A 17,493-nucleotide genomic window follows, 5' to 3' on the forward strand; every position below is an offset into this window, starting at 1 on the left:
TTGAAATATAGAAATATATATTAATATATTGTATTCAAAGTAACATTAATTAACAACAATTGATCTTTGTCTTCTTCTTTCTTACACTTTTTTTACGATTAATAATTTCTTTCATGATTATATATATAGGTAGTTGCATGTCGTAGCATGTCATTGAAAAGGATGCAAATTTAAATAACCAATTCTGCGCACGTTTGATTTTTTCACATTCTTTTCATTAATAAAGGTCTGTTTTGGTTACAATCTAAAATATTAAATATTCTTTACTCAATTATGTAAGCAAGGTCAAAAACTTAACAAACATTTTACAATGTATTCCGATTTAAAATGAGTAATAATTATATTAATATTAATATTAATAATATTAATAATAATAATAATAATAATAATAATAATAATAATAATAATAATAATAATAATATTACATATTACGCCAACAAAATTCGTACAATATACAACTTGTAGATATACATATAAATAAACATCTGTTCCTCAAAATAAATGATTTCTGCGTTTGGCACGATGTCATGTAATGGAAGCAAATTAAACACCATATTACATTTTGATTGTCCGTGGCTAGTCGCGATGCAATGAATTATTATGATTTGCTTCTTATATTTGATGTTTCTTTTCTTTTTTCTCTTTTTTATTTTTAGGTGTTGTCGATGGTGTTTTAATTTTATGTATATCAGCCGGCCCCATTTGATATAGGAAACAACGACGATTTTAATGTTACGTTAAATAATAATTTATATGCCTTTAAGAATTACGCTGGCTCACAGAAATGATGATTTTATATCGCAATATACGCTACAATAATACTTCATAAAAAATACTCTATAAGTTAACCATCTTGTACGATTAGAGTTTTACAATTTTTTTATACTTATTTCTCTCTATACAAACGCGCGATGTAACATTGACTTGTATCGTAGTAGATGAAGGTATATCGTTTTCATTTTGTACGGACCGGCTGACTAACGAGTATTCTGCCCAATGTCAGGATCAACTGGTATATATTGCTTTATGTTCACTTTGCTAATCGATTATTCTAATTTGTAACGGTGATCGATTAGCTACGTTACTATTATTATAAATGGCATCCCACCCCATAATTTATTTAGATTAGAATAAACTACATGGAAGAACAGATCTTCAGTCATAGCAAACAAAAGCTAGGACTAAAAATTTCAACAAATAGTGTGAAAACTTGTGATATTACTTTCAATATATATATAATAGAATATCTATAATATATTGCTAATTTTAAAGATGCCAGTTTCGTCTATCTAGATCAGAATGTTTAGGTGTCAGCAAGAATGCCAATTAATAATATCAGAGAAGTGTCAAGAACACTTACTCTTTCTTTTCTTATTTCCTCTCTTTCTCTCTTCCCCTCTGCCCCTAAAGAATAAAACTTATAAAGCTCTAAAACTTCTGTTTCACCAAAATATAATTAACAACAACAACAACAAGGTGTGTCCACTTTTGCAATAATATCACAGACAATAGAAAACGTAAAGTCTACAAAAAACTGGTCTTGCTCGTGCATATACAAATTTCGAAAAAAGGTCCCCGCTACCGATCACGTACTTGCTTTTTGCTTTTAAAGCATATTTAATTTAAAAGCATTTATATTACATATATTTATGTAATATGTGTAGTGTATAAATACGTATGTGCTAAATAGAACAATTTTACATTCACATGAAATATACATAATATTTCTCTCAAAACTGGTTTCCCCGATTGCGTATAAACATGGCATTCTTCCTTGCACCCTTCTTTCAATCTTGGATTTTTTTCCCCTTTGTAGCTGACCAGCTACAATCACACAAAACGTTTTGGCAGCGCGCCTTATATTCGATATTTGCCCATTTGTTTTTTCTTTTTAAATTTATAGTATCTTTAATCCGCTTTTGTGATGCTAAAATTAATTAGTTTCCTTCCCACCGCTGTCTGTTCTTTACATTAATAACATCTAACAGTTTAGCGTAATATTTTTAAGTGTAATAACTTTACTGACTGACCCCATCGACTTGGAGAGTAACTAGACAGTAAACGTTAGAGAATAAACAATATATCGTTAATAAGTTAAACTAAATTGCACCTTCTTAAGAAGCGATAATAATGAGTCTCGCGTCTGAAATGTATCTGAGCCAGCAGTAACATATATTACAAATAACAATTTACTGTTAATCGCAATTGTGACGCTTAAATATCATTATCAACCTAATAACTGATATCATTCCATTTTTACATAGTATAATCGTAAGACTAGAAACGTCTCCGATGGAACAAAATTTCGCCACTTTTTAATTGGTAACCAAGATCATTTTTTTCTCTATGAGCTTGTTTTTGCTTGCTATTGTCTTGTCTTTTTTTTATTATTTAAAATCAAGACTATGCATTTCATATTTTACCATTTTTAACGAAGGCTTTACATTATATATGGCATATAAACATATGGAAATACTCAGGCTGCGCTACCATGCTGTGTTTGTAGTGTCACGCAAGATATAATTAATAAATGGTTTAAGCTAATGAACTGTATTTCTTTCATATCCTTTTTTAGCAATTATTAGGAAGAGCTTTTATCACGCGGGCAGTGCCCTGTAAAAATATACGTTCTCTCTATACAGAACTACGATATCAATGTATACAAGACCAGTTTATCCATATTCAATATTTTTCTTTCACCGCCATATACATCTTCATTATTTATCAGGTATTCACAAGATTCCTTAATATTATACATATATTTGTTTTTTATTTTATTTTTTTATAAAAATAGGATGACACTCTTGGTTTATACCTTTATACATTTCTTCCAATCGATATTTATCAATTCGACGCTATATATACATATATATACATATATATACATATATATATATATATATATATATATATATATATATATATATATATACACATATATATACGTATATATATCGATGCCTTAACAAATTTTTTTTAAAACTGGTCTCTGCATACATTACAGGATCTACATATATACAGCACTGTTCAAAATCATCTCAAAAGCCACAAAGAGAGTAGAAAAAGGCATGAAATGATAATATTATTCATTTCAAATCCGTATTCAGTGTACCTTGACTTCTTTTTTTAGAGTTCTTTTTGTTATATAGTTTTCCGCGGCACACATTTTGCACACATACAGCTGCGTACATGACCAGATGTATTTTAAGTGTAAATTAATGAGCATGTGAGCATGAACATGTGTACATGTATATATGTGCGTGAGAGTGAGTGTGTGTATGTTTGTATGTATGTGTGGGTACGCGCGCGTGCGCATCTATATATATATATATATATATGTGTGTATATATATATAATCTTTTTTTAAATATATTATCAATTTCTCTATCGAATAGATATCAATTATATTTCTATACATATCTACAAAAAACCTAATATAGAACTCTATTATCATTAATTAAACTCTCTATGAATTAATATGTATAATTGTCACAACAGGTCTAAAAAGTTTATCGTTATTTTAGTTTTAGTACGCGATATTGTTCTCCTTTTTCGTCATTGATGTTCCATGAACCACTTACTTATAGTTGTATCCATGCCTTAACGTTGAGAAAGTAATTTTTTTCTTTCTTTTAACACTATTCTTCTATTATTGCTTGTTGCTTAGTGCTACTGAATTCATTTTGGCATATAGCGAGTTCTGAACCCTGAGCGACCGCCAATTTGTTTTCTTTTCTTTTACTCCCGTCCCTTTGTCTCAACACTTTTTTCTTCTTTTAAATAGAAATGCACCTGATAAATTTTTTTCTTCTAATATGACAGAACATATTGTGTTCTTCTCACTTTTTCATTTTAGATGCCTAACAATGGCAATAACTTCGATGCAAATCTTCATTAACGTTAATCTTATCCAAAAGACAACAGATTAATTATCAGCAACGCAAGATTTTAAATCCACAGTCTCAAAATCCATACCGAAGATAGAATTTTGAAAAGTTCACGTTTGAATATGGAAAAGAAAAATAGGAAACTTGTGATGCTATATACGTACATACAACCAAAGCATTCTTATATAATTTGCTTTAAATACCGCTTCCCTTCACTCCACTTTGGCCAATGCTTACGTCTTTTTTCAGGTGTGTTCGAATAATCATTCGAAGCTGAACGTTTTTTCAGCTTTGATGTACCATCGGACTTTGGCGTCGAGTTAATACCTTGTACGTGATGTGTCCTATTGTGATTGAGTGGTGTGGTAACACCTGCTAAATTTAAAAGTGCGTCCGCGCCTTCCGCTATCTTCCGTTGCTCATCGAAATCGGGATTTGTTTCCTTTCTTGGATATTTACTTGAAAAATAAACATGCGCAATTTATCATTTATAATATTATATTAATGAACAAAAACTGTTAATGATTACCTTTCTTGCTTGACTGAGGTAATACAACTGTAAGTATGATCTTCGCTGGAGCTCCTGGTAATTACAGGAACCAGAACCTCGGATTCCGGTACTTTCCGCTTACGATCTGCAATATGATTGAATAAGTTATAAAATATTATGTTTGTTTAATAAGTTGATATCTTCTTTATCAAATACTTTGCCTTTATTATGATTTAAAATAATAGGTCCGTGTTTAAAAGAAAGCATAGCAGCTGCAGCTGCGTCTACATCGCTATCTACTTCAGTGTCTGTGTTGTCGGTAATGTTGCTCGATGCCAGTCTTTTGGAGAGATATGGGAAGAGGATAGGATCAGGTAAACGTGTACTAGTGTTCTTTTTTTGTGGTTTTTCAGGGGAAGACAAAGTTTGAGCAGTCGGAGGAGGAAAAGGAGCGCGAGATAATGCTTGTATCAGGTTTGGACGATACTGAGCGTCTACCATCCATAGTGAACCTTTGCCCAAATTCTAAAAGAGAAGAAGTTTTTCTAAGTTTTTGCTTCTAGAAGGTAAACGATCTTTTTTCGTGCATATTATAATGTAACACTTACTGGTGCTTTCTCTACTTTACGAAAGCACTTATTTAGGCTTAGATTATGTCTAACAGAATTTTTCCATCCAGTTGGAGCATTCCTAAAATATGGAAAGTGATCCAAAATCCAAGCATATACTTCCTTGACTGGTAGAGCTTTTACAGGACTATCTTCAATAGCCATGAAAATTAAACAAGAAAATGAATATGGTGGTTTACTGTTTCTATGTAAGTGAGGATCATATGGTATATGAGTTGGGTGTTTGTTGCGATTTGAAACTGGCAGATTATTGTTGTTCAATGATATCTTCGTCTGATTGTTTTGCGAGGTACTATAATGATTTTTTACCGACTCCTGAAAGATTTGCATTGATTTTTGACTATTTTTATTCGAGTGTTGATAGTTTTGACTATTACCATGCGACGTCGTATTATTTATCTTGCTATTATTATCTGCTATAAAAATGCAAAAAAAGAAAGAAATATTACATTTCCTTAATATCATTACAATTATGAATTGAAAATTAAAACATATTGAAAGTTACCTGGACAATAACCTTCATCCAAACTGGATACAGAATTAGTGTTTTCAGAAAAGTCTGCCATATCATCACAAACATTGTTATTCAAAACATTCTCATTCTTCATGTCTTTAGTGGGGTTTGAAATATCCAAACCCTTCAACAGATTCTGCTGATGAAGCCAGCTTAAGGAAGTCAGATCATCATCTGATTGACTATTTTTTTCAATGGACTTATCAGACATGGAAAGTTCATCAGTTGAGTTTGTTTCAACAAAAGCACTTGCATTTTCTTTTTCTTTCATTGTGTATACTGTTTCTCCAAAATTGAAAACTTTCGTGCTACTTAGTCCTATGCCAGTTTCCACACCTGATGCATCTGGTCTATCTGGTGGCATATTGGGTCAAGTGCTTTTTTCGTCACTGTAAAACAAAATCAAATCACGAAATTCTCAGAGAAAAATCTATATATCTGAATTAGTTCCTTTGAGAATTATTATCTACACCTATGCATTTTTCGTAACTAATTAGCTTATTAATATTTTGGGGTCGGGAGGGGGAAGGGGAGAAAAGATATTTAATTTGTGAAGCGGGAAAGAATTGATAAGCGTCGATGCTTCGACAACGAAGCAGAAGAATATTGTTACTAAGCAACAGCTTCTCGTAACCTAGCAACGTGTTCCTAGATACAATATTATGCAAAAATTACCGGTCAGATAAATTTTTCACTTTATATTCAGAAAGCGATGTCCAAAAGAATTTTAAATAATATTGAGTATAAAGATATGATAAGCGAAAGAAAATAATATAATACATAAACGTTATCACGTAATTATATAACTCTCCTTAAAATTTTTTTAAACGTTATATTTGGACTTCAAAATGAAAAATCTATTTGACCAGAAACGTTTGCACGGCACTATTGATGGTTATGTGGTAAAAACCAAATTTCCTCGATTAAGCGCCGCAAAAACGAATCTTATCTCTAATCGAAAACAAAACTATCACGAATTTTTTGTGTAAAAAGAAATATAAATTTTCCTTTCTATTTATTACAGGAATTATAAATTGTAATAAAAACATTCATAAAGCATTGAATATTGTTATGTTAATGAATAACTGTGTAGTATTAAGTATGTAATGTGAAAATACCAGTCACGTGCATCTGCACGAAACAAAATCCAATTTCGAAACTATATACACAGAACACGTATAACGTTTCGAATCATGATTTTCTAGATAAAAATGTACAAAATAATGAAGATATAAATGACAGCCCTACAGAGTGTATAGAGAGGGTTTGTTTTAAATAAATGTCGGTTCGTTTTCTATTTTTGGTATCATATAGGAATACTATAATTACGGAAGGGATGCGTAGGCAGTGAAATTGAATTTCCGCGCATGTGACGCGCCTGTAGCCTCGAACCCAAAGTACCAACATCGTCATTTGTTTATCCACTAATAAGCGACAAAATGGCCGCGCTATTAAGAACACATTGCAATCGAAAATAAACTTTGTCATAACCAAAGAATCCTAAGACACTCGTCGCACTATCCACCGAGTTATCGATAGTTTTTCTATCATTTTCAACATATATCATTTCACAGAACTTTTTACGATGATAGTATACATTTAAATCATTTTTCAAAAAAATGGCGTCTATTCGGCGCTCTCTCTCCTTCTCTGTTTCTCAAAATGTTTCTTTTTCTTCTTGTTAACAGGATACCAAGATTAATTAAAGGATACTTTGAGAAGATTTCTTAAAATATGTATTTTTATGTTATGTGTAATTGATGGAAGAAAATTTGATATAGAAAATTTGTCTGTCGATACGTGGTACGCGATAAACAGATTTTGTCACAGACGTATTCGTTTTCAGATATCAAGCTCGCACCTGATCATAATTTTGAAGTGGAAAATATTAAAGAGAAGCGAGACGAAGGTAGACAAGTCGTCGGTGAATCGATGAAATGGAAGGTGACAGTAAAAATTCGAGAACAAGCGAGACATGTCACTGCGTTACTTGTTGAATTCAAATATGGAGTTGATAATGATTACGAAACTGGAGCAAACATGAAAATGGCTACGGCATTGGTTGCACACGGTATCAACATCGCGTTTCGTAAATGATGCACTCCTCAAGCGTTTACTATTACGATAGAAAAATTGTTATACGTATTAGGGAGACGAGATTTAAACGCGCTCAGAAAGTTCCTCTGCTAACCATATTTTATGTATTTTTACATACGCGTCATTTTTCAGGTCGTTAAATTTGAACAGGACCAAGTGCTCTTCACGAAACTTCTTGAATTAATAATCACTCTGCATAATGTTCCCAGTGACTCCCGAATTTTCTTCAAATTCCACGGCGAAAACTAAATTGAAATATTTAAGAAATGAAACAGCGTTTTGCGTCTTTCTGTTTTTAACCTGCCATCCGATTATGGGACCGCGTTTAAATTTCGTTGAGCGGTGAATAAACACGAGAAGCTGAACATTACGAGGTTTTTTAAAAACTCACGTATCGGAGTAGACAGACGGCAGTCTTCGTTGGTTTTCTAAAGACGGGCATCTCAAGCACACTCTACACAACACCCAGCTGATTGAGACGCCATATTTTGACGTCATCGCGTGGTTACCGAAACATCTTATATCGCATCTTCAACATCGATTAATCGTATTTAATTAATTTCCCGCGAAAATATAATCTTCATGAACTGTTAGCTACCATAAATACATCATAAATACGGTGCTTGTTTTATATTATAAATTAGAAGTGATATGATGAAAATAAACATTTTAATTAAATTTAAAGAATTTATTTTAACTTTTGTTACATTATCAGAAAGCAATGTTCATTTATAAATTATAAAAGACTGTAACAGGTACGGGGCGTTATAATAAAAGGATAAATGCTTGTTTTGGAATCTAAAAACAGTCGCAGCCCAGTAAACTACAATAAAGACAACAATCTAAATTTATTTCGTCAATAAAGACGCTTGCGTTATTACATTATGCTTCTGCATATACTGCTACAATCTACTGGACCACCTACGCTATTAATATATTATAATTTTTTGTAATGGCTTGTTTCATTTATCATACAGGGTTATTTTTCTAATATTATATTACTGCAATTCTCTGAAAACACATTTTATAAAAGAGACAGGTACACTCATGGCACAATTCATAGGAAATGCTTTTTTACAATATTGTATTAAAATATTGGTTTTCTTTTTCTTCTTTCTTCCGCTCTTACGATGGCAAAGAATTTCAATATACTAAAGGCAAAGTAAAAGTTACATAAATGTTTATGAATTGCAAGCAACTTGTACAAAATTTGAGAAAAAATATATCTTCATCGTTGAGGTATTCAATTCATCAATGTATATTGTGTAGATGGATCAATATTTCAGATTAATGCTTTCGTCAATGTTTCTTAGGCTATTTTTATACACGAATCGCAAACCCGAACTGGATTATCCCATCCCCTATGCGGTACGGGTTTACGATGTTGCGAGCAATCTTGACATACTCCACGTCCACAGTCTCTACAATGATGTAAAGTAAGAGACACGGAAAATTTTTGGTAGCATACGCAACAATTAACAACTTCCGAGTCGGGGACCCAATAAGACGGTCGAACTGTATCCTTAATAAACGCTGAAAAAATTAAAAGTACCAACATTAATATAAATATTTATCATTCTTTTTTCGAGGATATATATATATTTTTTTACTTTTTGAATAATTCAGAACAGTACCAACTGCACTGAGAGTAGATACTACTTGTTCAGTTACTTTCCTAGCGTTAACATCTTCCGAAAATTCAGTAGGTTCATCCTTATTATAACAGACATCACAGACTCGTACTGGTGTATGCCAATTTCTAGATGGGACACACTTCGTTTTAGACGAACACTGATCACAGAAACCTTCGCCACATGCTCGACAGTGGTGTTTCGTATCGGTCAAGCCAAATGCCGTTTTACACTTATGGCAGTTTTTTATTTCATTATTAGGTCTCCAATAAGTCGGAGCTACCTGATCTGCAACCCACGCCGATAGAACTTTTGTCGGTTGCAACGAAACATTGGTTACAGCTTCAGTAAGATACGATACACCGTCGATTACTTTTTGTGCTGTGTTTTGAGATGCAACTGAATTATTTGGCTGGAAAAAATAATTCATACTTTAAAGAAACACAAATTGGACATGAAGCTGGAATTACTTATGAATAATTCTCGTTATTTATATACCATGTTCCACACGTGCGTGATCTCTGTACGAATAGTAGAATCTTCAAGGTTTTTGTTACTATACCAATACTGACGATTCCGATATATTTCTCCACAATTTGGACATTCTATCACATCTCCTGACCATGCATATTTAACTAATCCATACCAACTATTATCATTTTGAGTTTGAACTCGTTTCATAACTTGTACTTCATTTCCATTACTATAACATTTTTTACATATATATACTATATTTTCATATTGATGCTGATATCGACACCTAATAAAATGCACATCAGTAGTATTTCTCTTAATACATACACATTAAATTGCAAATGATATTTACATATAAAACAGACCTGTTATTGCTACTATGAGGTTTTCCTTCGAAAAGATGTCCCATACTATTGTTGCACCTAGATCCACAGCTAAGACATTTAGTAGGACAGGTGAAATATTGATCGGGAAACAAAATAGAAGAATTCTCAATTTGTTCTGAAAATTTCTCGTTTAAAACTTTTAATGTATTATAAACTAAATACGGCTTTCTGGGAGATCGCACAATAGTATTAGACAATTCTTCCGTAATAGCAGTCTGCAAAAGTTCATAATCAGTCGTGAAATTTGTTGTTTGTATACCAACGTATTTGATGGAACTAAATGCTTCCATTTCGAGCTTCATTTGAGCAAACCATGTTCGAAGAACGTCTTCCGCGTTTTCTATACCATCTGCCACAGAAAAAAAATATATATATATTTGTTATGGAATAAACGCTTTAATCTTTTTGTTTTGTGTTGTGGATAAACTCTAATTTTGAAATTACTGTTAATCTGAGAATGTGGCAATATGTACTGTTGGTCAGAGGTTTGGTGTATTTAGTCTCATGTAATATTATAATGCTTGGTCCCAGGGCACTCAAAGAGCCTTGAACTCCTTTCCTCTGTCCTATTGCTTGCAAGGCAGCTTGAAAATGATGACTGTATGCTTTTGAAGCAGCACTAAGAAATGTAAATAACTCTCTATTCAGTTTTTCGGATTGTGTTCTATATATAATAATGTCAGATATAGCAAGAACTTTAAGTAATAGCCTTATCCTTTCATTCTCACGAGAAGTAATACCTAGTAAGTAAGGATAACAAAATCTATTATGTACAAAACCAACTTTTATCATGCACTGTGCAGATATAAATATTGTATAAATATAATACCTAATAAACCTTCTGTGTCCAAACATATCACATTAAGAACTGGATCAAATGCAGCCCAAACACCTAATGTACATGAATTTTGATCACTCGAGGTCTCAAATACTTCCTTTCCATTGAAGAATGTTTGATTCAATGTGTGACTCTTGCCATCACCGGTGTTTCCAAAAATCGACACTACTTTCACTTCAAGATCTTTATTGCAATTTAATTCTTCCATGAACTCTTCCGCATTGTTAACTCTGAGGTATTCTTGCCCATCTATCAACAAGAAACTTCTGGGTTGATTGCACTGGCATTTCATACGTATTCTTTTTCCACGTGTGGAATCATTGGCGGTATAGTATATATCTCTGTTACAAATACACATGATATTGAGGCTTTTCATAATGGCAGGTCCAGTTGTTTCCAATTTATGTTCTTTCCAAAATTTACTCATGATGCGATTCAATAATGTTAATCCTATAATATTGCAAATACTTCTTACTATTAAAAATTAAAAATAATCAGGATTGGTTTAAGATCAATATTTTGAGGTGGTTAGAACGTGTTGGGTGATATCAAATTACCCTGGCGTAGAGCTTTAACAATGTTTACTTCGATATTGTGCGTCGACGCACGTGGAGCTCAAACGATGACTATACACTGATTACTATATACACGAACTGCTATCGGCTATCGATTACGATGAACTAAAATCGATTATTCCGAACTTTTCCTCGGTTCCCTTTTTACAGGGCGCCGAGGTCCTCGGGAGAGAGGGTTTTCTTCCGAGGTGGGGATGAAAAGGCTCGTAGACAACGAAACAAGAAATTTTCCTTTCGAAGGTCCATGGGTCTTTTAAAAAGTCCCAAGATTTATTCTTTTACAATGACCTGTCCTCGGACGTCGTTTCGCAGGTCATGTAGCCAACACATGTGCTTCAACCCTGGAACTTTTTCTACGGCCAGGGGCCGCTACAATTTAATGGAATGAAAAATACAATAACTACAGTGTACACGACGAATAAAACGACAAATTGTAAACTATTACAAATGTAACATATAAATGACCCGATATATAAATATAACACGTTACCGTACAATGATGTGTTGAGAAAAGAATAAAAGAATTTATACATTCAATGTAATTCTATGATCAGTTAACTGCGTAAATTGACAGAAGACGCAATGGTGATCTTACCTTTCAAAAATTCAACGATCTATCGGTATAATGGTCATATTTTTTTAGTATACACAACTGAAGACAAATTTTGAATAATTTCAGACGTTAATCAATTGTTGACACCTCCATTTTGTGCAATTTGACTGCAGTAAGGCTCAATCTCGACTCTCAATACCAACTGCAATAGGCAACTCTTTAAAAAAATCGTTTGACCTGTAATTGAAAGTGACTTCAAGGCTAACGTTCTGCGTTTTCTTTTCTATCTACAAATATATATTTCAACTTTTTCCTTGCTCCATTGTGAAAATTACGAAACGTCAATAAATGAATGGATGGCGACATTCGTTACCTTAAAATGATTTTTCGGATGAACTTGTAAAACCGCTCGTCATGCTAGGGAACATTTATTCTGTTTCAATTTTCATGATATAATATACATTTTTAATTGAATTCGTAAAACTTACTGATACAAATTTATCAATTCCATGAACTGCAGACAATGTCATCGTGTCTTCTCCTTTATAAAGGAGAGGGGATATATACTTAGTGATAGTGGTGGGAAATGTTTTTCCTCCATGTTAGTTACATACTCTCCCACACACGAGTCACGTTTCGTGACTCATGGCCAGTTACATAGTCTTTTTCTTCACATTGATATGAGAATGTTTAACTTTGGTAATCTGAAAATTTTAATTTTATTAGAATACGCGATTATTATAACGCAATCAAAGAATTAGTATAATTTAAAAAATGGCAATGAAAGTAAAATACAATGCTTATTAAAGAAATAACACCCCAAAATACGCTTGCAAATAAAAAATATACAAATTCTTATACTGAAGAAAATTCTTATCTCCGACATTGTATACTCAGACTTACTGTAGTTTAAAATGTAATTTTTAACAGAATCTATGTTTAATCTTATAAAATTGTGTATAGATATTGGATTTTATTAACCTTACTATATATATAATAAAATCTTATGAGCAACATGTAAAAAAATGCAAGAAACTGATTTCAAAAAATTATAAATAAGAAGCAAGTTTTATATTTCATCTTCCTCAAATATATTTAAGAATGACATACACATAATTTACAGAAAAAAGAACAATGTAACGACATAAATACTTTAAAAAATTAACATATATAAAAGTAAAAAATATTTATATTTATTGAATGCATTATTGGATTGAATTTTACATAACGTAAAATGCAATATCTTCTTACTTTATAGAATTTAAACAAATCTTTGCCGTTGATGCTATATCAACGTGTACTGATCGCAAATATTATTGATTTACGGTAAATTACACTTTAGTATTGTTCATTAAGGTGACGCCGTTCACTTTTAAAATAGGCAGAGTTGAACAAAATTTTTAGATAATCGATTCTGTACGTTCGATTATCGAGTCCATACCGTTTAAAATATCGATACGGATTGATGAGGAAGTGCTGATAATACACCGCTTAGTAGACCGCTAAATCGTTGAGGTTGATTTTTCTGTTTCATTCGATAAAACATTTGTTTTGCGTGGTTGATACGTCATTTCAATTCTGGCCATCTCGATAGAATGAATGTCGGTGAAACCTAAAAGCTGGTTTCCGCACGTGTGTCATAATGTCACCGAAAGATTCGGTCGAGGAGCATTCAACGATACACTTTTCAATCTTGTACGAACGACAGTGACCCACCCCAACAAAATTCGGTTTTGTCAAGCGAAATCACCGAACGATGGAAAACCATACACAGGATAATGCGATCAACATGAACGAAAGTGGTACGTTCGATACGACAGCACTTTCACAAAAATATCTTGCTTTGATTCATATTTAATGATATTTACAGTTGCTCATCAAAGTGTTTGAACATTTAACATGGAAAACATTTATGTATATATTGTATGTATTATGTAAAATATTTTGAAACGTCATTAGCATTATAACAGAACAAAACTGTCATGATTATATTGATAATCTTTGAAACTAATTTGAAAACGTGTATAAAATTTACAACATATTTACTGCTTTAATATACATAGACTTGATAGTGCATTCATAAAAATACTTCCCTGTGATTCGCATTTAATGATATCTACTAGTGACATATCAAAGTATTTCAACATTTATTTCAATACACCACAAAAATCTTTTATGTGTATATTGTATGAGTTATATAAAACATTTTGAAATATTATTAGCAATATAATGAGGCACTTATCATAATTATATTGATAACATCTGAAACTAATTTGAAAATGTATATAATATTTATAAGACATTTATTATAAACGCATATGTGTAGTACAAAATTAATATTCTTGTTCATATTTATTACTATAATTTTGCTTTTTGTATAAAAATTTTACCAACAAAATATTTGTTGCAATTTAGAGGATTTGCAAGAAAAGGTAAATAGATTGGAATCAGAGACTGTGAAAATGCGAGAGGAATTCAATGTTCAAAGAGCCAAAATGAAGGAACTGTTTCTTCAAAAAGAAGGTAAATCTAGTTGATGTTAATAAGCTTAATGATGACAACAACAATAAATTGTACGTTAAATAGTGTAAGTATTTTATTTGCAGAGGAGTTGAAAAGAAGATTGCAAGATAACACATGTTTGCAAAAGGAGAATGCTAAGTTGAAAAATGAATTGGACGAAGCAAAGAGCCAATTGGTTGTAGCAGACTTAAAAGTTCAAAATGATATACTTATTGAGAAGAGAAAGGCACAAGAAGAAATAGCATCTTTACAGAGGGTTATACATGAAACAATGGAGGAATCTTCTTGTTCGCGCAAGCAGCTAGATACAGAATTGGCTAAATTAAAAATTACTCTCTCCAAATTACAAGAGGAGAATGCATTGATAAAGTCACAATTACCACGAGATCCACCTATAGATGGTCCACAGATATCACTCTCCACAGTAACGAAAACAATAGCTCGAAAAGTAGTTTCCCAACTAGGTGCAGATGCTCTGTCTTTAGGTCCTGATAATCTTGAGGAAAGCATGAGGAAGGTAAAAAGATATGTACGTAAGCATAAAAATGTATGGTTTTTGAACTTTTCTGCAATGAGTTTTTATGGCACTGCATTCTGGAAAGTGTTCATAAATCATTTGAATGATATCATTATAAGATGTTTATTTTATCACTTGTTTTTTCTTTTTCTTTTTACTCAACTTCACATAATGCAAATATTAGAAATTGTTGTTTTATAGGCGCAAGAAGATGCGGAAGTTTTACGCTCGTTGGTAGTACCGCTCGAGGAAGAGATTAAAGCCTTAAAGGAAAAATTAAGAGCGACGGATGACGAACTCCAGAAGTGTAAAGAGATACAGTTGCAGAAGAAACAGCAAGAATCTGGTTCCTCTGAGTCAGTATGTGATATGTGTGCAAATTACGAAGCACAATTAGTTAAGATGCAGGCAGCTGCTAAAGAATTAGAGAAGCAGCAATTAGATTCTGAGCGAATGTTACAAGTACAGAAAGAAGATTTAGCTAAGGAAGTAGAATTTAGAAAAGAAATGGAAGAAAAATGGAATGAAAAGAAAGAAGAGCATAAAATCAAAGTGGCAGAACTTACTGTTACCTCGCAAACGTTGCAGCAGACTTTAACCGAAGCGAAGAAAACTTTTGAACAAGTTCAGAGAAGCGTAAAAGACGAACTTGTGAAATTAACACGTGGCCGAGAAGAAGTACAAAGACACCTTATCGCGTAAGAACATTTTTGATAATATTGTTACTTTTATTTCATTGTTCTTCCCGATTTTCAACATAGATGAAGTAATGTCTTTTATCGTGACATTCCTGACAAAATTTTATTGAAAATCTAGTCGAATCTTTGCAGACTGCAAAAGGAAAATGAAAACTTGGTCGGTAAACATAGCAAGCATTCCCAGCAACTACAGAGTGAGAGTATTAATATGCCGAACAATGTCGAGGAATTGCATGTTAGCCTTTTAAAAATGCGAGAAGATTTGATCACAGCTAAAGTTGCTCAAGAAGTCGCGCAAGAGAAAGAAGAGACACTACGATACGAAGTGACCTTGCTTCATGAACAAATGGAACAGGAAAGTAGAGTAAAGGAACAAGAAATATTGGTATTAAAAAATGAAATTAGTGGTTTAAGGTAATACTACTTAATTTTTTAACACCCTAATTTTTTATAATTATAAGTTCTTCGTAATTTCAATAACGATATTCTATAGAACGCAGCTAGATAAATATGTACGAGATCATCGATCCCTTGCCGAGAGGGAAGAGAAGCTGGAACGATTAGAAAAACAATTAGATACTGTTTTAAAAGAAAACAAACAAGCCGAGTTAAAAGTGGCTGAATTACGACAAAGAGTTACCAGTCTTCAACAAGAGCTAGATACTAGTGAAGCAGTGCAGAAAGACTTTGTTAGGTTGTCACAATCTTTACAGGTACAATAAAGAGTAAAAATGAACAATCTTAACGGATAAAAGATATTTACATCGTCATGGATTATAGGTACAACTAGAAAGAATTAGGCAAGCTGGTAGCGAAGTACGATGGCAACACGAAGAGGACGTAGAAGAATGTCCTAGTTGTCATACTACATTCACGGTTACAAAGAAGAAGGTAATATTTGTAAATATTTAACTTCATATCTAAAGCCTGTGTATACTAATAGAAATCTCTTGTTATAGGTGCATTGCCGCCATTGTGGCCATATATTTTGTCAGTCTTGCCTTTCACATGTTGTGAAAAGTGGACCGAAACAAAGACCATCCAGAGTCTGTGATGTTTGCCATACGTTATTGGTACAAGATACAGCACCATATTTTAGCCAAGAACCACCACATACACCTGACTAAATATTCTAAAGAAAATCAGTCCAACAAGATGTGCAATATCAATTTGGTAATTTAATATGCCTGTGAATTTTAGAATATCAAGGATTGTGCTTTACAATATCATTGATTTGGTTAAGACATTCCGTTTTAACAACTTTCAGGAAGATATAGAGATGATATTAGTTCACCGGGGCTAGATATGATTCCTATTACCTGACAACTGGAGTGATAAAATAAATATCGTGTAAATAAAAATTATGTACTACTTAATGTTTATTGTAATTTAAAAGATTAAAGCTTTTGAATGTATGTGAGTTATTCAAAAATTTGTGAATATTTATCTATCTTGTTATTGACATTATTAAAATAAGTCTTCACATAGAATTATGTTATACATTTAATTCATTGCCATTCGTCGGGTTATTAGCTTTGTTTTTCTGTATTAATACTTTCACATCCTAACATGTCAAATGCAGGCTAAACGTTAGTGTCCGGTGACATCATGTTGGTGAAGCGCAAATCGATAATTTACGTAAAGTTTACAAATTTGAAATTTTTTATTAAAAAACGCCGGT

The 17,493-nt window shown here is 32.4% G+C and overlaps 3 protein-coding genes and 1 long non-coding RNA gene across 11 annotated transcripts; 2 read left to right on the plus strand and 2 right to left on the minus strand.

Moving 5' to 3' along the window:
- Positions 1-6: 6 nt before the first annotated feature.
- Positions 7-8,122, minus strand: LOC132907491 (forkhead box protein N3-like). Of its 4 annotated transcripts, none has more exons than XM_060960651.1 (6): positions 8,009-8,122; positions 5,512-5,909; positions 4,986-5,419; positions 4,599-4,902; positions 4,417-4,522; positions 7-4,345 (listed from the first exon to the last, which is right to left on the minus strand). In XM_060960651.1, the coding sequence occupies exons 2-6, from the start codon at positions 5,882-5,884 to the stop codon at positions 4,069-4,071; spliced, it is 1,494 nt and encodes a 497-aa protein (XP_060816634.1). In that variant the 5' UTR covers positions 5,885-5,909; positions 8,009-8,122; the 3' UTR covers positions 7-4,068. The 4 variants fall into 4 exon arrangements, with proteins under 4 accessions (XP_060816634.1, XP_060816631.1, XP_060816632.1 ...); XM_060960648.1 differs by having other exon boundaries at positions 4,986-5,422; XM_060960649.1 differs by lacking the exon at positions 8,009-8,122 and adding an exon at positions 7,736-7,862 and having other exon boundaries at positions 4,986-5,422.
- LOC132907511 (uncharacterized) lies at positions 7,474-8,422 on the plus strand. The gene is made up of 2 exons (XR_009658193.1): positions 7,474-7,591; positions 7,750-8,422. It is a non-coding gene; the product is annotated as an uncharacterized LOC132907511 (long non-coding RNA).
- A 174-nt stretch (positions 8,423-8,596) lies between these two features.
- Positions 8,597-12,641, minus strand: LOC132907487 (zinc finger FYVE domain-containing protein 1-like). Of its 3 annotated transcripts, none has more exons than XM_060960640.1 (8): positions 12,448-12,639; positions 12,117-12,311; positions 10,938-11,396; positions 10,582-10,848; positions 10,088-10,457; positions 9,747-10,008; positions 9,228-9,660; positions 8,597-9,150 (listed from the first exon to the last, which is right to left on the minus strand). In XM_060960640.1, the coding sequence occupies exons 3-8, from the start codon at positions 11,371-11,373 to the stop codon at positions 8,927-8,929; spliced, it is 1,992 nt and encodes a 663-aa protein (XP_060816623.1). In that variant the 5' UTR covers positions 11,374-11,396; positions 12,117-12,311; positions 12,448-12,639; the 3' UTR covers positions 8,597-8,926. The 3 variants fall into 3 exon arrangements, with proteins under 3 accessions (XP_060816623.1, XP_060816624.1, XP_060816625.1); XM_060960641.1 differs by having other exon boundaries at positions 12,117-12,289; positions 12,559-12,636; XM_060960642.1 differs by having other exon boundaries at positions 9,252-9,660; positions 12,117-12,641.
- An 868-nt stretch (positions 12,642-13,509) lies between these two features.
- On the plus strand, positions 13,510-17,302 carry LOC132907489 (rab GTPase-binding effector protein 1-like). 3 transcript variants are annotated; one of them, XM_060960643.1, is made up of 9 exons: positions 13,510-13,876; positions 14,490-14,597; positions 14,681-15,126; positions 15,316-15,812; positions 15,945-16,226; positions 16,306-16,525; positions 16,593-16,703; positions 16,772-16,985; positions 17,080-17,302. In XM_060960643.1, the coding sequence occupies exons 1-8, from the start codon at positions 13,831-13,833 to the stop codon at positions 16,937-16,939; spliced, it is 1,878 nt and encodes a 625-aa protein (XP_060816626.1). In that variant the 5' UTR covers positions 13,510-13,830; the 3' UTR covers positions 16,940-16,985; positions 17,080-17,302. The 3 variants fall into 3 exon arrangements, with proteins under 3 accessions (XP_060816626.1, XP_060816627.1, XP_060816628.1); XM_060960644.1 differs by having other exon boundaries at positions 14,681-15,114; XM_060960645.1 differs by lacking the exon at positions 13,510-13,876 and having other exon boundaries at positions 14,492-14,597; positions 14,661-15,126.
- Positions 17,303-17,493: the final 191 nt, after the last annotated feature.

This window comes from Bombus pascuorum, chromosome 5, assembly GCF_905332965.1.
Source record: "Bombus pascuorum chromosome 5, iyBomPasc1.1, whole genome shotgun sequence".
Taxonomy (NCBI): domain Eukaryota; kingdom Metazoa; phylum Arthropoda; class Insecta; order Hymenoptera; family Apidae; genus Bombus; species Bombus pascuorum.